Raw genomic sequence first — 27,849 nt, 5'->3', positions numbered from 1 at the left:
TTACCAGGAAAGGCAGCAAGAAAGTCACTGCGGAGGGTGCATTTTGTGGAAGGGACTATAGTTGGCAAAGGGTCTGGAAACCAAACTAGTCCCCGCATACTTGGTATGAAACAGAAAGAAACCGTTTACATGAATATTCAAAGTCAAAGATATTTCTGGTCCCACTGCCTAGTGGTGAGATATTTGGTGTACACCCTTCTTCTTCTTCATAGTGTTCATTGAAAGTTATTTCATTTGACGCAGTTGTTGCTGTGTTGGGCAAGTTTCGGGCCAACCAAGCTACAACAGCTGTTGCCAACAGCTGCAACTAGTATACATGCATTTGACTGCAGTATTTTAAAAAAAGAAAAAAAAAAGCAACCAATACATACTTCATATCGTATTCAGGTAATATCCAAAAATACTAGCACATTACACTTCTTGTTCACTTAACAGTACTGGGATTATATAACATATCGCAACCTATGCCTTTGTGAAATAAAGAATGACACCATAACATTGCACAACATCATATTGAAGCAAATGCACTCTATCTTTCTTAAAGATGAACGACCACAGTTTCTTTTACACCACTGCTCACCACATGGATCAAACAAAATAATGACATAGACAAAGAAACCCTCCAAAAAACATACAGAGTTGCAATAGAGTTTGAAATATATAATGAAAGCATCATGGAGAAGGGAATAGATTTTTAGTCCTGCAGTTGGACAACCTACTCAAGGTGGGAAAGGGCTTCTTCACGCAATCTCTTCGCGGGGGCTCACACCCGTGTTGGACCCCGCCCCTTCCTCCCTGCTCCCGGGGGTCGGGTGGTCGACCATCGGCTGGGGGTTGGGTCTGAAGACCACCTCTGGTCCGCCGTCGTAGATCCCATGCAGGTACACCCACATCGCCTCTGAGATTTGACCAGAGTCTGCCGCTGGGGAAAAGGAGGGAAGGGGGTGGTGTGGATGAGGTTAAAATAACAAATGTGATAATGATCACCATCATCATTTTTGAAAAAGTTGAGCACTCATTAGTAGCTTTTCCACTTTATCTGAAAGGGAAACAAATGCACCTGCCCGTCTGAAAAATCAAGTTTTCACTCCAAACACTTGCCATTTTTCAGCCTTTTAATTCACATAGCAGTAATAGCCAACTCTAGAGCGCGATTTCGGTTGATAGCAAACAAATGGAAACAGTAAGACACGTAGCCAAAAAACTTGGTGAAACTGAAATTAACATGATGGGCTTTAAAGTATCAATCTTACCTACTTTAGAAAGCATATGAGTTCATAAAATGCTTACTTTCACCAGAGGAAGGTGAAAAATATTTCAAGCAAATACTCTACACTGTCTCCATGCATTATCAAATTGGCACAGACAATGTTAAACACATTCCTGTAAATAATTTACTATTTTTCTTGAGTATTTTAACACAGCAATGATTACACATGTTCCTTTCTTAAATTGGTAGAATCTCTTGCAAAACATAGTGGAGGTACAAATTAATACAACTATAACTAACAAAACTAGTAACCTGAACACGCAGTGTAGTGATTGGGACTTTTTACCTTACTCGTTTCATAGCAATAATATGATACTCAGAGCAAAACAGCCATAGAAAAACATTCTATTATACAAAGGTGACATGGACAACGCAAGGAGCTCTCTTGACAGTTTTATTTCTCAAAGCCACAGGATGGCATATTTTCATTCCTTTCTAAAAATCGCTATCTTTATAAACCAATCAAATTTTGTGGATTTTGATGATGGCTTTGTTATGTTTTGAGGTAGTATGGTATAACCATATTAACTCTTTATGTGCCACGTTCGCACTCCCGACTCAGTCGACGGCGTGCCAACTTCGCATATTCTGCTCAAATTCACAAACCCGCCCAAACCGATCGATAAGTAGCCAAATGCAGCTGTACAATGCAAATATATCTCGTGATTCCGTTCTTCTCTCATATTGCTTGCATTTTCAGTGGTGATCGACAAGCAAGGAAAGTTCCCTACTGGATTTGTGTGTAAATTCTAAATTTCTGTCACTGTTTTGCATTCAAAAGTCATGCCTTTACAGTAATGTATAGCTGCTGGTCATTTCAAAGAAAAAAACATAGATTTGTCATACAATTTACATCAAAGCAAAGCTTGGCATTTTCTCTGCAACTTTGCTCACTGCATGTCCAATATTCAACATAAATCTATCAAAGTTTCATAGATTTGATTGACAGAATGTTTCCCCCAAAGCATGACTACGTTGGTGTCTCAAAATAATGTGGCACACAGGGGGTTTCTACCACGGCACATAAAGAGTTAAAGGACGGTGGAGATAAAATTCTGTATTATCATCCTGGGTAATCAGACTTTGAAGAAATTCCTCTTCACACCAAAGGAGGAATTCATGCGGCAGACACCAGCAACACTCTATTCTAAGAGGATTTAGGGTTTGAGATCCTATAACAAATCAACCAGCGTAAACATAAGAGGTAATCCACAAATCTCGGTGCACACATAATGACAACTCGTCTTGCTCACTCTTTTCTGGAAGGCTATGACAAGCCATGTGGACAGTGGTCTAAGCACATTAAAATATGAACAATGAGAATTTCTGTGTGCGATCACTGAGAATGGACGAGGAACAATAACTTCCAAAAATATCACATAAAGAATGTATTTGTCTCGCATACCAGTATATTTGTATCCAGAAGATATGAAGAGTTTGTTGGCAGACCACAGTAATCACCATAAAAAAAAATACATAAAATAAAGCAAGTGCACCATCAGACAGAGCAAATTAAAACCTTTCCAATGATTCCTATCTTGTGGCATAACAAGGAATATTCTTGAAGTTATCATTAAAGACATTGCATATTTTCTGATTATTTTCTTTGTTTTTTAGCAGATTTAATTGCCAATATCTCAAATTGACAAGAATGGAGTTAACTCCTTTTGCGATGAAACTCTTCATATACCCTGATATAATCCTTACCTTGCTTGAGTGTTGTGTGCCCAGATTTCGTCACAGCTATCAGCTTGTTGTCTATGGGACCAGGAGGTTCTACGACAAATCAGGAGGATACAACCAAAGACAGGTTACCCCTTTCAGTGCCATGGACATTTTGACAATTTGTTAAATACTATAGGGGATTTCTTGTGCCAATTAACACTCAAAAGTACACCAAGGGTTAATAAATCAAAGTCAACAAGTAGCTCCTGGTGAAGAGCATAATGATATTATGGACACAGAGTCAATGATGAGAACACCGTGTAAAGTGTAACACTGGTGTTAGTGTAGAAAACTGAAAATGGGGCCCGAGTACGCGAGCTTAAGATTGGCGATGCGAATGCTAAGACAAGGCAGCCTCCCGGGCGTGACAATGGAATCAGCTCTCTCCCGCATGTGCAGAACACCATTTTTGCTTAATCAGCATTGTCCTAGCGTTTGCATCACAGATCTCACACTTGTTTTTAAAATGATGTAATGATAGAGGGAATGATGGAGGAGGGTATTGCAAAGTGGTGGACAACTTTTGCTTTTCAAGTGGCCTGAAGGTGAATATCAAGTTGAAGGGAAGCTAAAACTCATAAGGAGATTCAACACATCTGTTGATTTCCATAATGGGAGGAGAGAGTTACAAGCATCGTCTGTTCTAAAACTTAAAAAATGAGACAGTAGTTTAAAATCTCATCATTTTCCATCTTTCACCAAATGCTGCTTTCTGAAGTGGTTAAGAATGTGTGACAAAAGGGCATATATGCAACAGTTACTGAGCAACGCTGCAAGTGTGAAAAGACATACCAGCACGCTATGTACACTGTGTGTATGTGCAGCCCATGCATGACCATCTGTGACATCTATGTTTAGACTCAGACTTGCTCTCAAAAACACTCAAGAGCACCATTTTGTCATATCCGTACAATGGACTCCCGTTATAACAAAATCCTTGGAACTGGCAGTTTTCTTTTGTTACATCGAAATTTCGTTGCAACAGAACAAATAAACAATAAAAATACATAGAGCCGATAATGTTGCAGCCTGAATTTCTATCTCGTTGTAACTGGAATTTCATTTTATCCGTGTTCGTTATAACGGGAGTGCACTGTATGTGAAGTAATATGTTCCTCTATCATTTTAAATGTGTTTGACTACTATATCTTTAAACACTCACTGCTACTTTTACAACTACTACTACCATCTTATTAAAGCAAGAGACCAACACCAAATGACAACAACAGCAGCAGCAATAATCATAGATCACAGTGACAGGTACCCTGAAGGTCATTCTTCCTAATAATAATGCACACTGATAATAAATGCAGCTCGTCCTTGACAATATCCTTGAGATAATTATTTTCCACCCACCTGCTTGCTTTGCCTTGACGAATGCCTCCCATTGCTTGAACCATGCCAGGCTGATGCAGTAGACTGACGTACTGCACGATTCATCCTGCTGGAACTCTTCATTCAGCTAGTACACAGAAACATAGAAACACAATGTAAGATCATAGATAATATGAAAACAACATGTGAAGACCGATTACACCTGTGATCATCAAAGAAATCCTGTAGACATCATATATTTCATGAGCATAATAGTTTGTGTGAATGAGGACCAGTGAGATAACTTCTCGAGTGTTTAAAATCACATGGAAGAACCACAGGCTTGGAGTGAGTGGTCAGTTTTCTTCCCTCTTCAAGAAGAGAGTTTGGCTTGTAAACCTAAAATAATAATTGCTTCATTCACTGAAAATAGCATTCTATCAGAAGAAGTGAACATGAACAATAATACAAAATAGTGTACAGGATTGTAGCAAACATTGATACCTAATACAGTAGAAGATAGTATCAACTCTTGGGCAATAATATTCCTCTCCATTCAAGAGTATGAGAATGTTTATGTGGCTGGACTTAGCATGAAAGTGGAAGCCCTGCTGGAATGCTCCAAAGAAGGTGAGGTACAAGCAACACTGGTGCAGGTTTAAAACCAGCACCAGGTTTAAAGGGATCGTATAGTTTTGGTTAAGACCTAATTTCAGGTTTCTAATATTTTTGGTGAGATAATGAGAAACCTCTTATGAAACATGAAACAGCATGCAATTCTATGAGAAATTCAATGTTTATTTGATGAAAATTGGTTTTGAAATGGCTGAGATATCCAAAAAGAGCGATTCTGATAAAGTGTGGGACCCACACTTTATTACGATCGCTTTGTTTTACTTTCTTTTTGGATGTTTCAGTCATTCCAAAACCCGATTTTCATCAAATAAACTTTGAATTCCTCTTAAAATGGCATGCTCTGTACTATTTCATAAGTGTTTTCTTGGTATATCACCAAAAGTTAAAAGTCCAATTCTCATCTCCACCAATACTGTACCATCCCTTTAAAACCAGCACCCAGAATAGAGTCATAAAATGCTTCGTACACCATGGCGTAGTGGAAAGACGCTACTTTTATACCAGAAACTACTTGAATTTTATTTCATTTTTTTTAAAGATTATTTGTTTCCACAAACATGGAGATACTGCCATATCGTGATCCTTGATGATTGACTGCAGAGACTCCAACTCTCCCGTTTTCGATGGGAGATCTCCCGCCGAAAACCCATTTTTGCAAAATCTCCCGTTCTCCCGTTTGAGATTTAATTTCTCCCGCCCTGGCTCTTTGTCTCCCGTTGGAAGGGATTTCTTACTTATTTCTATCGTATGATGAAAAAATAAGCCTTAGATAGCACAAGAGAGCATCTAGAACCCTAGGAACTTCGCGCTTCGCACACATCAAGTTGGAGTCTCCCGTTTGCTAGGGGTTTCAGGCGGGAGAATCTCCAGATCAGAAGGTGCTTTGGGTTGGAGTCTCTGACTATGTACAATATATACATACAGTATGCGGAGATGAAATGATAATGTTGGGGGCTTGGGGGGGGGGGGGAATGCAGCACACTAACGGATGTTAAAGAAAAAAATTGTATTTAAACAGAATAAGGGATTGAATAATGGGGAAAATTTGAACTTGGACTTGGACACACGGTTACAGTCAGAGACTCCAACTCTCCTGTCTTTGACGGAAGATCTCCCGCCGAAAGCCCATTTTTGCAAAATCTCCCGTTCTCCCGTTTGAGATTTGATTTCTCCCGCCCTGGCTCTGTGTCTCCCGGTGGAAAGAATTTTTTACTTATTGCTATCGTATGTTGAAAAAATAAGCCTTAGATAGCACCAGAGAACATCTAGAACCCTAACTTCGCGCTTCACGCACATCAACTTGGAGTCTCCCGTTTGCTAGGGGTTTCGGGCGGGAGAATCTCCAGATCAGAAGGTGCTTGGGGTTGGAGTCTCTGTGACTGTGTAATGATAAGATGCAAGTTTCTGACTTCTCCTGCCAGTTTGTCTTATCTCTCTTGGGCGTGGTCAAAACTGGGTGAGGGGAGAGACAAAAGGGGGCGTAAAAGACCAACCAGGGTCTCTAGACTCACCCTGATGAAAGTCTCCATCTCTTCCCTCCGCCTCCTCTCCAGCTGCTCCATCTCTGCCTGACACATGGAGCAGGGAGACAGTCTGTTCACGGCTGGGCCACCTCCAAACCTGTCCATACATGGGTAAGAGGAATTCCATTTTCTGATTATTTCATTTCAATTTTGGAATGTAATTTGCAATTAATCTTATTTCATTTCAATTTTCCATGTAATTTCATTTCATTTTACTTCCTTTTATTCCATTCCAATTTCATTTCCATTTCACTTCAATTCCATTCATGTCAATTTCAATTCTAATTTATTTCAGTTCCATTCATCTCAATTTTATTTCCATTTCAATTCAATTCCTTTCACATCAATTTCATGTCCATTTCCAATTCTTGGTCACTTCAACTTTTTTTTTTTCTTGAAAAGGAATTGCCCCCCCCCCCCCACCAAAAAAAAAAAAAAAAATACTGACAATGGGTATGAATCAAGACATGTTACATGACAAATAAAGCACATATATTGGACCATCCTTCCATCAGAATTTAAAAAAACCCATCATTAAGTTAATTCAGTCATATTTGGGTTGTACATGCAGGGGCTGACACATAAGTGAAGGTTGAAAGCATGACATCTCTGTAGAAATTTATGTGAATTAATGAAACAATGCTTTGTTCTCTGCACTGAAATATTGCAGGTGGTGTATGAGTAAACAAAGAGCAGCATCAGACTTGGCCTAAACTGTGGAAACAAATTTGCAGAGTTTTACTGAACTTCAACTACACAAGGTAAAATTATCAAGACCTAACAATATATTATTTGCTTCATGTGGACTTGCAAATATGACCTGTGTTTCTTTGTAAAATGCAACTATTTCAGTCAATTTCTTTATATTGTTGTTAATGTACTCATTAGTCTGAACATTCTCTTCTTCATACCTCTGAACAGTTTTCATTTGTAGCAATTCACATTTGAAAATCTGGCACCATTGTAAAACATGGATCACAATACAGATCCCTCTGTTTTGTGCAGATTTTGGCATCACACTGCAAATTAGCACAATGATTTCTAGCAGCACACTTGAAATTTTTGAAGTTCATTTGGGCAGTGTGACATCACTTAGGGAGAGAGAGGGCAAGAGAGGGAGAGAGAGAGAGAGAGAGAGAGAGAGAGAGACTCACGTCTTGTACAGGTGATCCCACACAGGTTGCGGGACTTTCAACACAAGCTTGTCCACATAGGGGGTCTTGCTTGGTTGCACACCTATTACATAATTATGATAACAAAACAACAACAGTGACTGATTAACATATTTTCTTTTTATGTGGCATTCATCTCATCTGATGCAAACGTATCCTACAAGTTTCAATATCACAAGAAAACGAGACTCTAATAAAGATGACTCTTTTGCTGATTTTATAGCAACGAAGATTATAGTAATTCTAAAACTAATTGTTACAGTCAACCATTACTTTTACTGTCATTTTATTCACCACTGTCATACTGTAAATCACAAATACAAGGAAAACGACTTACAATTATCATCATTATCAAATACTACATTACTAGTAACATGATCTGCAATGTACACCTGTCCAATAGACTAAACAAAAGAGATAGCTAAACTGCAACATGCAAGGCAAGGTACGAATATGATAAAATGTTTCTGACCTCCATGTTTGCAGAGAAAGTCATGGTTGGTGATGGGCCCTGGTTCGGCAAAGTTGTTGAGTTTGTTGAGCCACTGCAGGGACACGTAGAAGTGGAGCAAACTGGGCTGTTTTTGGAGGAAAACAAGAACACCAACAATAATTTCAGCCTTCATCGTAGAGCTACACTCCCAGTGTGCAAAGCTTCTCAAAAATTATATACCTACAAAACATGGAATATGCTTGAAAATAACATCTAAGTGTTCACATTTTAACAGTTTTCTTGTCTTCCATGAATGAGGACCCTTTTAGGTTTTCTCATAAAAAAAACTTTCTGTTTGTTTCCTTTCACTGCGTCCTCCCTTCAGCTGGTCATAAAGACTCCAAATGCCTCCTTCTTACAATGTCTAATACTCCCAAACCTGCTTCTAGAATGTTGTGGTTCTCTACCCATGAAAGGTTAAGAGAAATGTGTTTAGAAATTATCTTCTTGTATTGTATTCTACTGCATTGTACCATTCTCTCATTGTAGTCGGCATTCTGTCATACCTGTCAGAATACTTGTATATATACAAATGCATATATAAATTCACAAAAGACCTACATTTACGATAAAGGTACCGTTTACCTTTGGGAGCAGTGATTTCAAAAGTATCACCTTTGATGCATATGTGTAGGTCCGTTGTATCACAAAACATCCTACCATATAAAATTTTTGCGGTAAAGCCTAATATATAATGAGATATCACTATTTTTCTCATTAAACCATATCTGTAGACGGTTTAGTCTGGAAACATTTCTATTGTAACTATTGTTCACATTTCGTATATTCAACAATACTTAACATCGATTATACTGGTTCAAATTTTACATTGGTTGTTTCTATCCCTAACTCATATTTTAGAACTATTTTGAAGCACGATTGCTGGGTTTTTGTTTCATCTGCAAATGGTAAATTATGCCTTTAATGAATCATATCATCCTTGAGGCTTGTAGTTTTACAGCACAACATACACAGAAGCAAAATAGCACAGACAATACAGTAGTATAACCCATGACATAGGGGAAAGGAGAGTCTTATGAATTAATCCAATGGCTTTCATCGCATCTGAGAGGTAGTGGGTTAAGAATAAAATTGGCTCTCACCTCATCCTGTTCAAACAAGTCCTGCACTTTCTGCCTCTCTTTTATTGCCTCTTCTGAAGATTTCCTGCAAAAGGAGGAAGATAACACGATTTCCAGTTGGGTAATTGTAACAATGAAAATGCGAAATACTACCCCAAAAGACCCACTACATTGGAAGTATTGAATTCTCAGAGCATACACATTAGGTGGCTGCTATGTAATGTTTTATATGCGATTACATCAATTACAATATATCTGGCCATAGCAGTATCCATTGCATGAGAGTAAATCGCATGCAGCAGCACGTTAGCTGCATGTGATTCAATACTACCGACAGGGCAAGATTTGATCATCACGTACCAAGCAACATTCTACAAAGCCACAGCTGAACGGGGATGGCTCTTCAGGATTACAAATCGGGGACACCAACATTTATTACTTTATACTCTTGTTCTCAAAATACAAAATCATACTCCAAAAGAACTCATTATCCTTGCAAATCGTATCAGCCAGATAAGCCTCTTGGTCGACCCTGCCGATATATAAAGCAACATAATTCAAGATAGTGGCAGATGAATGTGAGTCCTCTTGAGAAGTATTTTTACCTTTGAGCTGAATGTCTGGGCACAAAAAGAGTTAAATCACTCGGATGCCAGATTCCTCTCACCTGTAGAAGAGAACGTATGCCTCACAGTTGGCCACCTGCAGTTCGTTGACCTCCGTCACGTAGATGTCGTCGTATTCGTACCACTTGCTGTTCAGCCAGTTCTGGGCGTAGCAGGTGTAGTGGCCGCCTGTGGCAACCAGTGGGGTGTGAGAGAAAGGGGCTATCACCTCTGCTTCTGCCCTTCAGTCTACTCCCCTCTCCCCCCCCCCCCCCCCCCAAACTCATTACCAGTAAAATCTGAAATGCAAATGGCCCTATTTGTCCATTCTACCATTCTCTGGATTTAAGGAATCTACAACCTTCTCCCCTTGACCCTGGTATGCACCATTTCCTGATTCTCCCTTCCATGAACATCCACATAACTTCTAAATTGGTGTGTAACACACATTTTATGCTCATTTGTGGTATCATTCTGAAATGTAGTTTGCTTATGACACGCTTTTTTAAAATTTGTTTTTAGTTTGCAGAAGCAAAACAGAAAAAGCATAACAAAACGACGGCATATGATATTAAAAGAAATATAAAACATGATGAAAAGTAATCAATCAAAACAAGACAAAAATCAAGTAAACAACGAATACTACTTTCTTTGCATATTTTGATGTGTAATGTCACAAGTTAACAATCTGCAAATGGCTGCCACAATTTAAGTCAGTGCAACCAAGAACCGAACGAGGAGGAGAAAGATATTGACCATGTACTCACCCCCTGCAGTACCATGATGGCAAATGACTGCATTTAGATCATATGTTGCGCAGGTGTTCTTGCAATCTGAAAAGAAGAAAAAACAAAACAAAAGAAAAGCACTGAGAGATTCCAATACCTCCATTTGTAGGACCATAAAATCGAAGAACAATCTGGTATGTTATACGTAAAAAAAAAGAAGAATCTTTCGACACGATATATGGTTACTTGCTTCATCTAGAACGAGTGTAGTAAGGCAATAAAAGACCAATTTGAGTTTGGTCAAGTGTAATGAAAGTTACAAAAAAACTTAAATGACACAAATTCAGCCAAGATGTTACTGTAAAAGCTCTTTGATATTGCCTTTACACTGAAAATAATATGATTTTCAATTCAATGTAAATATAAAATATTTTTCTGACAATATGATATCTGCTCTGGCTTGCTGCTGACAGCATGGTCAGGCTTAATTCAAACGTAGAGGGAATGGCGCCCTTGACAAAGGACATAGTCACCTGGGGAGATCCCCACTATGACCCCCACCGACTTCCACCACTGGATTACTAACGGACACCAGGGGATCATCGTCCTCACCTTTGGCAAGATAGGGGGTCATGTCCAGTCCCTCCATGGGGAACGAAACGTAGCTGCATATCTTGGAGGAGTAGGACGTGAAGGACTCGTGGCGGAACCTTTTCAGGTGGATGCACAGCACCTGTGGAAAACAATGGGGGCGACTGAGTGTGAGATAGGGGAATCCCCCATGATGTTGGAGGTGAGAATAAAGGAAGCTGGGAGAAAGTTCTCATGACCTGCACATAACATATTACTCATCCAGCAACGAGGGAGCATGGATTTAGCCCATCATCGGTACAGATTCAAGACTTTTGAATAGATTGTCTGATTTTCCCTCAGACTTGATGTATCTACTTTATGTTCTACTAAGTATTTCTACATTCAATGAACTGACAATTTATACATACCAGTATTCTGGTTTAATTCATTTTCCCTATAAAGTATGCCACTACTCAGTGTAGGTGTTGATGTTTCTCAACTTCTACTCAATGAAGAGGCTTTAAATATCACACTCCTTCAAAGTTTGGATTACACTAACTTGACCATGTATTATAACATTTAAGGTGGTGAATACGGAAAAGGCATGGACCAGCCAAAGAAAATGCACAGATTTTCCCAACTCGCATAAAAAACAGACATTCATGCATGCCTGTATCACGGGTTGCCTTTGGCCAATCAGTGATATTGCTGAGGGTTTGCAATGCTACAGGACTAAACAAGTCAAATTTCTTACCTCTGGCAGCTCAAGTACTTGCACAAACTTGACACCATTTCGGAGTCTGGAGTGTGATGGAATTAAAATGAACGCTTGATAATTAGTTCAAATTCTGCCAATGTCTACAAAAGATCAGAATTTGTTCTGATAAATTTTTCTCAATTGTGAAAATGAAACAAATTTTGTTTGTTCATTTCCATCTGAGAAGATGGCTGGATAGCCCATATTCAGCTACGTTAAGCTGGTCTTCCATGGGGTCCAGTTGGATGTGAGATGGGACCACTTCATCGGGTTATAGTAAACACCCTGCTCTTTGCGATGAATGAATGAAGCGGGATCTTTAACGTGCATGAGTTGTTACTCTCTGATACATAGGACCTCCATTTTATGTCCTATCCGAGGGACAGAGTGTTTTGCCTCTTGCTAGAGGGGACGGTATGCTTACACACAACATTGCTCAGTCCCAATTCAGATTCAAACCCGGGCCGCGTGATCGTGAGGCAGACGCGCTACCGACTGAGCCAACTCACCGCCCTTTTAGCATAGTGCAAAACAGAAAATAATCAAATGCTGACTGTAAGGACAAATAACAAACCTTAAGGAAAAAAACCAAACAATCCCTGAATCACCTCAGTCATAGAATGGGATTCTTACAGCAGTGTCAACACTTCATTTGAATCTTTATTTCACAAATACAATGATGAACTGATGTTACATGAGACATGCTGTATCTTTTTAGGCGTGAATCTCGAGATTTAACATCAGCACATTGTGTTTTATTTGCAATGGCTATCTAACAAACCTTTCTGTATTAGAGTCTCAAAAGTGTGATCTTGACAACTTAATCTTACACTTAAAGCTAGGTATTAATTCTGCCCATTCTGTCTTGTTCATCAAGTACAGAAATGTCCAATTTCAAACAGTTTGACACGTTTTGTCAAATACTTACTTCTTGCACTTTTCACAGCTGTACATGTTGTCACCTAAAAAGAAATCATTCAGTAGAATCTGTGAGATATTTCACTCATTCCACATACAAATCATCACTGCTTCAATATTTACTCTCCATTGGAAAGGGGGAGGGGGAGAAAATGACATGGAATTTCTTTAAATGAAAGTAAATATCTTAAACTCATGAGTAGTGAGGAATGAAGACAAGAGAATATTTCTCCAATCCTTGTCTTGAATCTTTAATGAGTCACTAAGATGCGCTCATGCTTGCACAAGCATTTTGTAACAAGGCCTGTAGCCTGCTACATTCTCACACCTTACCTATGTTAACCCCCCCCCCCCCAAAAAAAAAGACCAAGCAAACTACAACAACAGTGACAAGGCATATGCTACTGAAATTAAGAACTAAAAAAAAGAAACAGAACAAAACACAGATTACCTTTGAGATCATCTGCAGAGAAGAAAGCAGCAAGGCAGTTGTCCAGCGTAATATTTGGGCCCCACAGCCAGCTTCTGCTCAGTAAGAATAGAGGCAGAAGAAATGTGGTGCTGATTTACAGTACGAGCTGAAATTTTTGCATAAAGATATTTTCGCAAATTGCTACTTGGAGGATATTTTGGCGTGTTGTTAATTTCACGGTTGCGAGGGTGTAAGTGAACTTACTTATTTGTGCGTTGTTATTTTCGCGTGTTATTTTCGCGGTTCAAAGACGATTTGCGAAATTCGCGAAAATAAAAACACCGCGAAAATTTCAACTCGCACAGTATGTGTCTTGCTTCACTTGATATACTCCACACTACTTCATTCACTACTTGACTTGCATGGAGCATCACCAACACCTCCCTCTTTATACACACATTAAGGACAATCGATGGAAATAAAGCTACATTCATTCTCTCAAGACGACCAACTTGGTTCAGTGCGCACTGCCACAGGTGTAATCCTGCATTCAAAATTACATGGATGCTTTTTGCACATACTAATTTAACTTCATGTGTTTTTCTAGTTGGTATTATTCCATATGGTGTCCCATACTTCAATGAAATACATAGCAGACATGTTGACAAAGACAGTCAAATCTCCCAGATTGTGTAACTGGACACACCATGCGTCACATCGGGGAGGACTGCCATCTTTGGATGTTTTCGGGAAGACTCACAGAAATTGCAAAACCAAGAGATGCTGCCCTGGATCCCATTTCACAAAACTTGTTATCAGTAACAAGTTCCGAAAGTTGTTACAAGCCACTGAAATCCTTGCATCTGATTGCCTGAGAGCAAATTTGTCATAGAAATGTGGCAGTTGTTATTGATAACAAGTTTCAGGAAAACAGACTTTGGACTTGAATCAGCAACTTGGACATTAACCTTCATGAGGTTATGACCTCCCCTTTGTATTGCACCATGCGACAGAAAAAGACTGGACATGTCTATAAAAAGTGCAGCTCTATAAACTCTCTTCATTTTCACTTTCACAGCATCATCCCCTCTGGACAGGAGTGGGGAGGTTTGGGTTTGGCACGAATGACTGCAACACCTCTTACTTGATCAGATACACTCCACCTTCACACTAGGTCCCGCATCAAAGCCCAAAACCATAGTACGGATGCTCACTGGGACTTGTCCCCCCCCCCCCCCCCCCCCCCCAATCTTGCACACCAAGTCGGCTCCGCAGACAAAACGTGGAGGGGAGAGGGACCTTAGGCGAGAATTAATAGAGCCCAGCTGTATTCATCAAATGTGCACACGTTAGACACTTACAAAGTCTGGTTTCAAGTGACAGGGTTTGTCCCAAGCCCCGATTGCCACAGCTTGGGGACAGTTGAGATAGCAGTGTGGACGGTCAGTCATAAAAATGATATGATCTCTCCCGATTCTCCATGTGATGAAGAGTCTACTGTGGACGTGGGGAAAGAGAGCGCCTGACTGTTCATCAATGACAAAAGAAAGAGAAAGCGAGAAGAAGGGATAGAATGAAGACAAAAGGGGGGGGGGGGAGAGGGGAGAGGGAGGGGAAGGGGGGGGGGGGGGGGTAGTGGGAGACTATACCACAGTGCAGTCAAGGAGCACCATTCTGAGGTCTTACATACCCTGTGATGAGGCCGTAAAACCAGGACAGCCACCCTTGCTTCCGATGGGTGTCCGCACAGGTGCCCGTGGACTTTGGCGGCAGGTCCTGGATCCGGGCCAGGTCCTCCTTGCCCGGGATGGGCAGGGACAGGTCCTGGTAATTCTCCTTCTGACACGAGATCTGTCAAGAACCGACAAGGAAATTACAAAAGTGATAACAACAATACTACAATTGGGCTCACTGTCCTGGCTCCCTGAGAAAACAGAGAAACATTATGTTCTATAGTGTACTTGCTACAATTATAATGTGCCAACAATTCCATTGGAAAATCTTTAAAACATCTTTTTTCTTTTCAGTATGGTATATTGGAAGTGCAAAAATGTTAATTTACATGAATTTATCAATTATATTAATACATTGATTTTCTTGTATTTTGAATTCTAAAATCCATGAAAATATCTTCAATTTTATCTGCACACTTAAATGGGTTAACAATTGCACAGCACGAGCTCAGGAACCCATGAATATGTTTTTTGAGCCTCCTAGCACGAGAAAACAATCACATAAAAATATTGACATTAACAGTAATACTATGATATCTCAAATCACACTTATACAGCAGTAAAACCCCCATGAAATATCAAAGCTAATGGTGGAATCCATATATGAAATAAATTTCCTATGGAAAAAGTAGAAAGAAGTTGTACTACCATTAATAAAACTGCCATAAAAGACAAAAATAAATGTGTTTATTCTTTATTCTTCATTGTTTCTAAGAACAGAATTGCAATAAGGATAGCATGCATACTACCCTGGCTCTTCGTCATCATATCACGTGTATCCATTCTATTCCTTTCAGAGCGTGAAGATCAAAACCAAAATTCTCAGAGAGAAAGAGGTGAAAAAGAGTTGGGTTCAACTCTTTCGCATCCTCATCCGCACCCAGGGAAAAAATTCCATGTGGCCGAGACTACAACCGACTAAAAGCATGAGGGATCGAAATGATGTGTGATGCTTACGTTTTCGCAGGTGAGACACTGAACAGAGCTGAGAATCTTCCCGTCAAAGACATCGGATATGATGCTGCGGTATGTCGTCGGCTGCGGCTTCTTCTTTTTCACTGCGCGAGAATTTTACAGGAAAGGTGAAAGAACTTTTGTTCTCTCCCATGACACGCGTACAATCGTAACATGGAAATCAAAATTTGTATAGTGAACGCAATGTCTTCCACACACCATAGATTGCTGGTTCACAATACTGTATGCACGGCATTGAGCACACTGTTTTTATTGCTAAGTCCTTTTTTTTTTTGATGAACTCAATTACAGAAACTATAACCTGATAGATGTTGTCAACAGATGCACATAGCAAGTCATAAAGTGTTCCACATGGCATAATCAACTTGTTTGAAGGATTAGAAATAAAAAGACCTCTGACCTGCATCCCTGCTGGCTGAAGACGTACTCATCTGATCACCAGACGCCAATTCGTCGATATCTTTCTCGCTGTCGTAGACTTCTCGATCGTACTTCACATTCGAGGTGGAGGAAACAGTACGCGATCTAGTGTTGACTGCACGCAAGAGGAAAATCAGAAGAAAATTTGTACAAAGAGCACTTCCTTTTAGTATGTTCATCCACATTCAGTTAACAATTCACATCGATACTGTATACACCTTGTATTCGTAAATGGGACTTGTTATTCAATTCAATTCAATTTCGATTTTACTGCAATTCAAAAGAGAGCATAACAGAAAGTCTGCAGACTTATAGTGCCACACATACAGAGTAAAAATACATGTATCATGATGTATGATTCGACTACATGTATAATTACGAATGTATGATTACAGAGCATGACTAGCAGTTACAGAGTATGACATTTTTGTGAGTGGTTGGTCTGATATCTAAAACAGTTCTTCAAGTAATCTAAGTATCACAAAATGATTACGTGAGGCTAACATGTGGACCACTTGTAAGAGATGATGCATCTGGCTACTAGAATTTGTCAAAGCATCAGCCAAGAAATGTAGGTAGATGGTATAAATCACTGTATTAGTGTTCATAATATATGCCATATATTTTAGGATGTGTAACTGTATGATAATATATTTCATGAGCATAATATTTCAGGCTACTGGACTTGTAAGACAGTTTTACAGGCCATTGAATTCTTGATGAAGAACCACAGTGCAGAATGAGATGTAAGTATTTCCCTATTCAGGTCGGCAATTTCCCAGTTTTGTGATGATTTATAATGCACATCTGTTACAGGAGGAGGTTTTTCTGCAAATGTCTGATTTCAAAATTATTGGTGTACTGATTACAATCACAAAAATAAATTGCATATTATTACACTACATTATTGCATATTATACAACACATGTATAGATCCTTGCAATCTGACTGGATGAAAGCAGGCCATATGACAATAAGAAGAATCAGCTATCCCATGCTCACTCTTAATGGCAGTGCAATAGACATCTATTAAATGGTAAATCAAGTGAGCCTGCACAGCAAGTTTCACCGTTCTATTCAACCTCACTTTGCGCCCTTGAATAGAATGGTTAAACTAGCATGCTCATGTAATATAAGGAACCATTGAACTCATACACATTGAATATTTGTATACTATAATATGGCATATACAGGAATATTGAATGCCAATAAATGACCAAGACATAGCCTGAAAAGAGAAGGCACATACAGAACATGATAAATCTTGCTCATTGCATTTCAGACATTCTCACCTCTGGTTGGAGCTGGGTTGGGATTGAGGGGCTCCGTTTCTGAGGTGGAATCCGACGCCCTCTTTCTGTGCGGGTGATTCTTGTCCACCCCGTGACCTCTGGGGGGCGGGGTCAACATCTCCTCTCCATGGGCAGATGATGCTCCTGGGTGGAGTGGGATGCGCTCCTCGGCACTCTCCATCATCTGGGCTTGGGCCGCATCGTTGTCCGGGAGACTTTCCATCTCCATGTCCTCCGACAAGGTGAGCGAGTCGTTGGAGCGCGTCCGGTGGTATGCATCCAGGGAAGGCGAGCCTGCCCGCATGCGTCGCCGAGGGTTTGGGTCCTTGTCCGCATTGCCATCAGTAGCTGTGGTAGGCCGACTGTCATCGACTGCGTCATCGCTCTCGACAAAGACTGGCTCCTTGAGTTCTTCGTGGAGTCTGTCCATGATGCAGCGCAAGAATTCTTGAGAATCCTGATAATGAGACAAGATTAAAGAAATGAGTGATGATGAAAACCCTGATTCTATGTCAAACATCAAACACCAGACATCAAAGTCCTCTTTTGCACTAAAAAAAAATCTTTTTCATTTCAAAGTTAGTGGGGGAGTGCCGATCAAATACAAGCAGCGGTTTTTAACTCTTTATGCGCCATTGTAGAATACCGCTGTGTGACAAATTGTTTAGAGACCGCAACGAAAGCATGCTTTGGGTAAACATTCCGTGTTTCAAATCTATGCAAGTTTTTATAGATTTTTGTTACGCTGTACATGCAATGAGCACAGCTGTTGAGAATATGCAAAGCTTTGCTTTGATGTTAAAGTTTTATCACAGATCTACGATGACTTTTAATCAAATGATCAGTAGCTACATCATTGTCCAGGCATGAGTTTTGCACATAAAACAGTGTCAGAAAGTTAACTACCTGTTGTGTGAATCCTTTGAACATAGGAAACACTGCCTTGAAACTGTTGACGAGGCTCGATGGGGTCATGTAGCTTGGCCTGAAGGGGATAAAAAATAAGACAAGGAAAACACAACAATTGTTAACATAACAACATACACAGGCATTAAATGAAATTAAAAACAGACTGAAGAAAATAAGCCAAGGAAGGACAAACATTCCTAAAATATTGTGTCCATCTATCTTTGTTGTACAAGCAACTTCTGTTGTAACATACTCCTCAGGACCAGCAGTTTTCTTTCCATATCTCAAAATTTTGCACTAACCAAAGAGAATTTTGCACTTAATAAATTTGGAACCTGAATTTTTTCCTTGCTGTAACAAAATTTGTTGGGAGTGCCCTGTAATAGTAATTCTCTGAATCAATTACTGACAAGGTAACGCTATGAGCTAACATTAGAAAACATGCCAAATAACACAACAGAACAAGATTTGTGGTGTAACGATAGACACGTTGTAGGCAGAAAACCCTGAGAAAACATGATGTCTCTGTCATATTTTGGGGGTGGAAGAATAAAACACAAATTAGACTTTATTTTCAAATAAAAATTAGAAGGTTTTCTCCTCACCTTTTCCGCCCCCAAATGTCCTCCATGAGTCGTTGATATGAGGCCCCGAGGTAGGGCTTCTTCTCTGTCTTCACAAATCCATTGCACTCCAAGAAAAAGTGGGTGAATGCAGGGCTGCACACACAGGGACAATGAAAACGAAGGATCTCTTTCTAATATCATATGATCATCATTCATATTTCCACAATCGTTACTTGCTTTTGTCCCAGTAATTCAACAATGAAACAATAAAAAAATCCTGAATATCATAATGGTATTTTTTTTACCAATCATATAAATTCATATCTGAAATGATGATCTTATGCAAAAGCTAAGAAACAATAATAAAAAAGGGAAATACCTAAAATACACCTAATTTGGAATTTGCACAAAGAATACAAAAGAAAAAAAATCATAATACATGCACCATTCATACACACACACACACACACACACACACATGACTGGGAAAAACTAATATGATGACTTTTGTTTGGGTGATCATTTTGTTACACAAGTAAGACAACATTACATTTTTTTACATAATTAATATCCAAGAATCATCTAAACTACTTTTACTCTTTGCACAGTGTTAATGATTTCCATGACTTAAAAGGTAGGGTCAGTATTTCAGTGACTAAGAATTTCTCAGCATGTATTAACATCTGTCTTAGTGTTGTTTGTAAGTTCTGCTTTCCGCTCTTTTTCTAAACAAACAAAAAATGCAATACAGGTAAAGTGATTTGTAAATGTTATCAACTTCAACAGAAGTAATGCAAACACACCCTGAATACACAGTTATATAACTGGGTAACACAATCATTAAAACAACAACAACAACAACAGCAACAACAAACACTATCATGACATTAAAAAAAGGATAAAGAAAGCAAATTAAATAACAACAACTTACCAGTTAGACAAAGCTTGGATACCAGAGTTCAGATAGCATGTATTTCCCAAGTTTCTAAGCCCAGTTAGTCCTTATGGAACAAAATCAAGCAGAATTGAATAGATGTATCAAATTTGACATATTTCCTTGCTTGGTAATGTACATTGTATACACTATAACGCCATGTGCATAATGATAATGTAAAATCATGTAAGATCTATTAGCATCAGTACAAATCGTGTCACAAGTGAAAGTACCACCACCACTATCGTTATGCTAGTTTGCCACCATGCCATTACTGTAACTATATATCCTGCTCTGGAACTTTATGATTTAACAGTTCAGTGCGCACAAACAAGCCAACTACACTTCAAGTACTGTAAAGCAACATTTTTTTCGCAGCATGAACTTTTCGCAAATTGGAGGTGATGGGACAAACTATCACTTCCGAGGCGATCTGGATGTAGCTATCTTTCCGAAGCGCAGCAGAGGAAAGATAGCGTACACATTCAGATCCCCGAGGAAGTGATAGTTTGTCTCATTGCCTGAAACTGAAAGTTGATTATTTGCTTTATATTCCACATCTAGGGTCCTAGAAATTCCCATTTTATTCCACATCTGAAACCGTTTTAGCTGTCTTTAGGTATCCTTAGGGCTTAGGCTACGTGTGCGCGCAGATGACAAAACAATGAATTTGCTGCGCGCACCGCGCGGCACCGAAGTGAAAGTGCGTTGCACTGTGTACTATCAAGTGACCTAGATCACATGATAGTCCACAGTGCAACGCACTTTTATTTCGCGCGCACTCATCTTGCGTTAGGACTGTGTGGACTGTGTGGAGATCAGCGAAAAAAAAGGGACTATCAACATAGAGTGTAACAAACTTTTCTTCTCAGGTGATGTGATGGGCAAAACTACGCTTCATCACATGATCAGCTCTTGACCAGTCCTATAGCAAGATTCTTAGTGTGTGGAATATAATACTTGATATCACGCCCTACCTCTCGGTTTGGTGTCATCTAGGGCGATCTCATCCAGAGCCTGGGTGACTGGAGTGTTGACGGTGCGGAAACTTGGAATCCTAGTTTGGGACAGAGACATAACAATTCTGTAGTATGAGGCTATATAGTCATGGGAGAGTGTTGCTTTAGTGGACTCCCTTTATAATGAAGTCCTCTGGACTGGCACTTTTCTTTAGTTAAATCGAAATTTTGTTTGAACAAATAAACAAAAAAAGACAACGAGAGGATAATGTTGCCGCCTGAATTTTTATTTCGTTGTAACCGGTATTTTGTTATAACCATGTTAGTTATAACTGGAGTGCACTGTACAAGAAAGAATTCCAAGGTACATGTATCCAACACAAGAAAAAAAATGTTTCATTTTCTTGTGGAGCTGGAGTAAAGTTTTGCTTGGGAGAAGCTGTTTAGACACTCTTCTGGGAAAATGTGTGAAACTTTAGAATTTCGTGACTGTCACGTTGGATATTCTACTGCATTGTTTGCTTTTTATTTATCACCAACGACATGTTAAATATGGAACACATTTCCACTTAGAAGTGGACCTTTCCTCTCTATATCTTTAACTGCATGAAAACATTTTCTTAGGTAATTGTTCTGCTTTGACTCAATTCAAAAACAAGTTCTGCCAAGTGCCATCAGATAAATTCACCATCAAAATTCTTGGACAGATTATAAACACTTCATCCAGTGACACCTTAACCTTGAACAAACCATATCTGGAAAAAGAAAGAAACTAAAAAGGAGATATGTGGTACAAGAAAAGATTTTTTTGGTCATAATCATTGAAGGTGTCATTCTTACATGTACTAATTTCTCACTGGCTATTTCTATTCATTTTTCCCCTCCCATCATAACCATTGCAAAAGGCCTGCTTGGGCAAATAAGTGTCTTATACTTGTACCTATCCCCCAATACTCACTGGGAGTAGTGTTCCTGGCCTGTCATTGCCCCAGAGTGCTCCATTGCCTCCTCCTCATCACCTGTACCCTCATCCTCTTTCCCCCGCTGGCTGGCGTGCTGGTGATGATGATGGTGATAGCGGTGCTGATGCTGGTGCTGGTGATGGTGATGGTGTCGTTGCTGTGCCACGCGCTCGGTCTCCTGGACGCTGATGTGCCGCTTGGTCACGTGATCGGGCACCGCCATCTGGGCCCGATCGGGGAGAAGGACGTTGGGGAACGCCTCTCGCTCGCACGCGTAACACCATGTGCGACGCGTCTGCAGGTTCATGGTCAAGTTATGATTCTTACCCTGCAAAAAAATAGGGTTAATGAAGCATATAATCACCTCCTTTTGGGATGTGTAGGGCCAAAATATGATTTTGAACAGAATCAATACAAATAAATAGTAACATAACATATCCTGATGTCAACATTCTTGTTATGAATAACTGTATCTACAAGACATCAGTGATCATGATTGACTTATGCAAGAGTCATACACACACAAATTTTGAGTGGTATTTTGAAAATTGAGGAACTTGTATCAAATAAGGAAACTTATCCCTTGCAAAGAACTGTATCTTTTATTTTCAATGCAGATGACAACACAAACAGATCATACTTCAAAATTTTTGCTTTGATATCAGCTCTAATCATGTCAAAAGGCAATAGATAAACTTTTGCACTTTTCTGATAAATGGAAACTTTGTTGGGAATGAATTATACTCCTTACAGTTAAACAGTTTTGATACAATGTTACGTCCAAATACTGGTTGAGTTAAACTGGGGTTGTATAAAGAACAGTTCACTGTGTTCAGTTTTCCAACTTACTACAGAGTGATCTGAGCTGTGGTCAGCGGCTGACTCCCCACATCCAACATATCGACACCCAGACTGGACGAGGAAATAGAGAAACACTTCTTAACTGTCAGCAAATCGGAAATTATCCAAATCTACAATTGCACACATGGGCAGCAAAAAAACTCAACTGAACAAAAAAGAAAACAGCAAAAAAAAATAAACCCACCAAACACACACACACAAAACAACGAACAGACACACACATACACTGTTGTAAAAAAAACTAGTCAAAGGGGCTACAATGACATCACCTGGGCTATTCAAAATCAGACACAAAAAGTTATTACTGGTTCACACTAAAAGCCTAGATGTAGTATGGACAAACACAAGAGTCATTCTTGTTAGAGTGTGCGGCAAATTTTATTCAACACATTCTTATTTCTTCTTAATAAATTCATTTACATTGCTAAAGAAACAAGGAAAAGTAGAAATTACGCGGTGCGTAATACATGTCCCCGCCGGAAGTAGCATTTTGTAGCAAAATGTACAATATAGGTCAAAAATCAAGGTCAAAGGTCAAAGAAGTCAAAGGTCAAAATTCTGTGTAAAAGTTTTGAAGCCCTCACCTAGTGCCATCACATAAAGCAAACGGAATCGAAATCGGGTTAGAAATGGCGAAGGAGTACGTGTAGCAAAATGTACAATACAAGTCAAAAATCAAGGTCAAAGATCAAAGAAGTCAAAGGTCACAATTCTGTGTAGAAGTTTTGAAGCTCTCACCTAGAGCCATCACATAAAGCAAACGGAATCGAAATTGGGTTAGAAATGGCGAAGGAGTAGCATTTTGTAGCCAATGTACAATATAGGTCAAAAATCAAGGTCAAAGGTCAAAATTCTGTGTAGAAGTTTCGAAGCCCTCACCCAGTGCCATCACATAAAGCAAACAGAATCTAAATCGGGTTAGAAATGGCGAAGGAGTAGCATTTTGTAGCAAAATCTACAATACGGGTCAAAAATCAAGGTCAAAGGTCAAAGATCAAAATTCTGTGTATAATTTTGAAGCCCTCACCTAGTGCTATCACATAAAGCAAACGGAATCGAAATCGGGTTAGAAATGGCGAAGGAGTGGCATTTTGTAGCAAAATGTACAATATAGGTCAAAGGTCAAGGTCAAAGGTCACAACTGAAATTCTGTGTAGAAGTTTCAAAGCTCCCATGTAGTGCTATCATATAAAGCAAACAGAATCAAAATTTGCTCATAAATGACACAGAAGTAGCAAATTAAAAGATTTTGATCACACAACGGACGCACAGACAGACCCACAGACAGACAGACAGACACACAGACACACACACGTACGGAGCCCGTTTCATAGTCCCCTGCTCGAACTCGTTCGGCGGGGACAAAAAAGTAGTGAGCCTTTACAAACACAATCCTAGTTTTCTGCACGTCAACTATGATGATTATAACAAGTATGACAATTTTACCTCATTTATCTTAAAATTTTACTATTAGTACTGTGGATGGTAAATGACAGATTTTTGTGAAAGTCCTACTTAGATACCGAGTTCAAACATACATGTATGTGAACATACACATACACAAACAAAAAGTATAATGAACCAGGAGGATCACCTCCCTGAGCGACCTATGAACTCTACAGCTAATATTTGCTAGTTGTGTGTTCTGAGATCAAATTATCACACAATGTTATTAAAGGACAAGTTCACCTTCATTAACATGTGGGTTGAGTGAATGCAGCAATATTAGTAGAACACATCAGTGAGAGTTTGAGCAAAATCGGACAATCCGTTCAAAAGTTATGAATTTTTGAAGTTTCTGCTCAGTCACGGCTGGATGAAAAGACTACTATAGCTTGTGATGTCACATGAGTACAACAATATAAAGAAAGAATAAAGAAAATTCAACATATTTCCGTTTTTCTCGCATAACAAAAGAACACTTGACTTCTCTCTTTCAGAAGGCAGGGGGAATAATATTACCCTTAATATACGTCAGTAGTAAGTCGGAGAAATGTGCACTTTATTCAAAAAGTAAAGTTTTGTGAAATTCTCCTTTTATTTTCCTTATATTGTTGTACGCATGTGACATCATACACTATAGTAGTCTTCTCTTCCAGCAGTGACTGCGCAGATACTTAAAATATTCATAACTTTTGAACGGATGGTCCAATTTCCCTCAAACTTTCACTGATGTGTTCTACTAATATTGCTGCATTCTCTCAATCCTTATGTATATGAAGGTGGACTTGTCCTTTAACTTCTACAATGCCAGCTATGCATGACTTTGAATCACAAGTACAAATGGAAAGATTTAGTTGAGTACTTACCTCTAAGCATAGCCATAGATTTGGACCCTTTGCATTGCAGTCAAAACAGTGACCCTGAAATGTGGATTGGAGTGAAAGAGTACATTTTAATACTATATGATAGTAATCATTTCAAACCCTTTGAATGAAGCAGTTATATTTTGAAGGTCAATCCTTTATCCTTATCTTATAAAATGTTAAAGTGTGATTTTTTTGTTTGTTCACCAACTGTCTATACAGATATCTGACAAGTTTTGTGCACGGTTGTCAGCAAATTACGAGTCTCGATGGGCATAGCTGCCATGTGATTTACCCAAATGCAAAAGTTCTCCCTTTTTCATGAGTTTGCTGTACATTTCTCATTGCAGCCCTCACCTTTGTAAAGCCTTCCAACTGCTCCTTTGTGAATTTTTCAACACATGCTATGTGCTGGCACTGTTTCCCGGCTTTACTCATTTTTGGTAGATCCAGTGTCCTTGCTGCGTTGTTGTGACCAAAACTGTCCAATGAAACAGAAACGGGACAGTCATATGAATTCTTGATGGGGCAATTTTAAAAGTAATTCAGCTTTATTGACCAATGCCACCCTTTCCATATATATTTTTTCTCTTTTCTTTGGAGGAGCTAGGAGGTGGGGGTATAGAAACTGGGTGGGAGTAGGGAGTTAAAAAAAAAAGACACAGTGACAGACTTAAAGCAGTAGGCCCCTATTCAATAATTCAACCATCGCAGGGAGGTTACACATTGATAAATTTCTTGGTTGCTGCATTAAATAATTTGCCTATCATTCATACTCATAATCATACACTAACATTAGATATACAGTTCATCATACATAACTATCAAGAGGATAGGACCATAATTTATTTACTAGTATTACAATACTAAATACAAATAATACAAGGTCCAGGATTGTAAATGCCGACAAGACAATACATACTATCCATTCAGCATCATCTATTCACGTTCATTACTTGCTACCATCTTCGTGTCAGTCATGACTTACGCCCAAACTTCACGCTTATATGATCAATGAAAATGTAAAACGGCATTTCATCATTGCATTGCATCAAATCACAGACATGCATGACATTCCCATCCTACGCGAGTCTCTACGAATGGGACTGTTTCTCCTGTCGTTGAAGGCGCTATCCGTCAGTTATTGCTAACCTTCCTTGTAAAAGAAAAGGCCTAGCACAAGATCAACACATTCTAAGCGCATGAAACATAAATGTATCCCTGTGCACCCTCAGATAATATCAGTATACAAAACATATCACTTCTGCTGGAAATAGAGGAAAAATATTGGACAGTAAAGAATCTTATACCTGATTTTCTCCGTTCCGTCGTCACCCGAAATTTGTGATTCACCTGAGTGGGTTTTTCTTTAAGAAACTGTGCGTACAAATGCCACTAGATGGCAGCAGGCTGAATTACATTGGCACTCGACCTCACGGCAGTGGGACGTCCAACTTGTGACATGCCTCTCACTATTCGAATGTTTTCACGGCACTTTATCAAGTTAGTAGGCCCGACTGCTGTGATGACGGGGAAAAAAAGAAGAAACAGAAACGATGATTGCTGTGATATTGAAATGCTCTCAGTTGGCTAATTTAGCTTCGTCAGTGCAGAGCTGCTCTGCTTTCATCATTATCTTTTGATGTCTATCTATAAACGAATGTAATACTCGCAATGATATTTTATAGGCGTACTAGTACTCAATACAAACTTTGCTATTCTTTGGTACCACGCCTTCTTCAGTGTAGGCTACATAAGTGTCATTGTCTATATGACTTGTATAGTCTATATGATTTGGTATTGCAGGACATAATGTCACGTTGAACTTGAACTCGAATCCTGACATTGCGAGGAACACATAATATGCCTACAGATCAAGGGACATCGCGGGGAAAAAAATCCTGCTCCATAAGGGTATAGGAGTCGATCTAAAATCCTAAACTCTCTTCTGTACACTATCACAAATTGATCCCGATTATCATTATCTTTTTTTTTTTTGTTCAGCCTAGACCAGATGTATCTCCAACCCCCGGTTCAGTGGTTCCTTTAAAGGGACTGTTTACGGTACGTGACCTGGTTGAGGTGGGGATTCATGTTTTGAACATTCCTAGGTGAGATAATGAGAAATCTCCTATGAAATATGAAAGAGCATGTAATTTTAAAAAGGATTCAACGTTTATTTGATGAAAACTGGTTTTCAAATGGCTGAGATATCCAACATAGTGATAATAATAAAAGGCGACAGGCCACACCTTTTATTAGGATTCCTTTGTTTCCCCTTGTTTTTGGATATCTCAGCCATTTCCAAACCGATTTTCACCAAATTAACTTTTGATACCCCTCAGAATATTATTGCATGCTCTTTGTCAACACCATCGGCCACTACACCTCCTTTCATTTCTTAACTTTTTTTTTATTAACTTGCTAGCAGGGTCTATAATCTGGATTTGTCATAGGGCCCTACGTCTTTAATGTACTGAGCATTCTTTTGTGTGTAATCATTGTTATATTTATGCGTGCTTGATGTGTGAATATGTAAGCATTTTCATGACTGTATCTACGTGACATCAACAATGACTAGTGATGATTATGAACTTGAAACACAACTTGAGTGAATAGCCCCTACAACTAAACCTCAATTTGAATCTTTGAAAGTAATAATCATTATAATGTGTGGTTTGTTTGTTTGTTTGTTTGTTTTTTGGTTTTCGACTTAAAGGAGGA

General features: G+C 39.2%; 1 protein-coding gene across 1 annotated transcript; it reads right to left on the bottom strand.

The window, feature by feature from the left end:
- Positions 1 to 46: 46 nt before the first annotated feature.
- On the bottom strand, positions 47 to 27,010 carry LOC139741135 (ubiquitin carboxyl-terminal hydrolase 20-like). The gene is made up of 25 exons (XM_071651722.1): positions 26,997 to 27,010; positions 25,483 to 25,606; positions 22,808 to 22,870; positions 21,955 to 22,286; positions 21,015 to 21,094; positions 20,035 to 20,104; positions 19,143 to 19,256; positions 18,535 to 18,613; positions 17,629 to 18,085; positions 16,317 to 16,451; positions 15,899 to 15,999; positions 14,899 to 15,059; positions 13,248 to 13,321; positions 12,807 to 12,840; positions 11,876 to 11,921; positions 11,161 to 11,281; positions 10,588 to 10,653; positions 9,883 to 10,009; positions 9,237 to 9,300; positions 8,113 to 8,218; positions 7,623 to 7,704; positions 6,457 to 6,565; positions 4,352 to 4,457; positions 2,978 to 3,046; positions 47 to 922 (listed from the first exon to the last, which is right to left on the bottom strand). The coding sequence occupies exons 1-25, from the start codon at positions 27,008 to 27,010 to the stop codon at positions 741 to 743; spliced, it is 2,916 nt and encodes a 971-aa protein (XP_071507823.1). The 3' UTR covers positions 47 to 740.
- Between the last annotated feature and the right edge of the window lie 839 nt (positions 27,011 to 27,849).

The sequence above is a fragment of the Diadema antillarum genome, unplaced genomic scaffold (assembly GCF_040938485.1).
Source record: "Diadema antillarum isolate AM-2024a unplaced genomic scaffold, OU_Dant_1.0 seq00000906_RagTag, whole genome shotgun sequence".
Lineage (NCBI taxonomy): Eukaryota > Metazoa > Echinodermata > Echinoidea > Diadematoida > Diadematidae > Diadema > Diadema antillarum.
This window is presented reverse-complemented; position numbering and strand designations above follow the sequence as displayed.

Bases quoted from the DNA above. Each gene is read 5' to 3' on its own strand.
- LOC139741135 (XM_071651722.1), bottom strand. The intron at 20,105-21,014 runs GTAGGGCGTGAT...TTGTTCCATAAG, and splicing joins AGATGACACCAAACCGAGAG to GACTAACTGGGCTTAGAAAC. The intron at 19,257-20,034 runs GTAAGTTGTTGT...CTGTGTGTGCAG, and splicing joins ATCCAAGCTTTGTCTAACTG to CCCTGCATTCACCCACTTTT.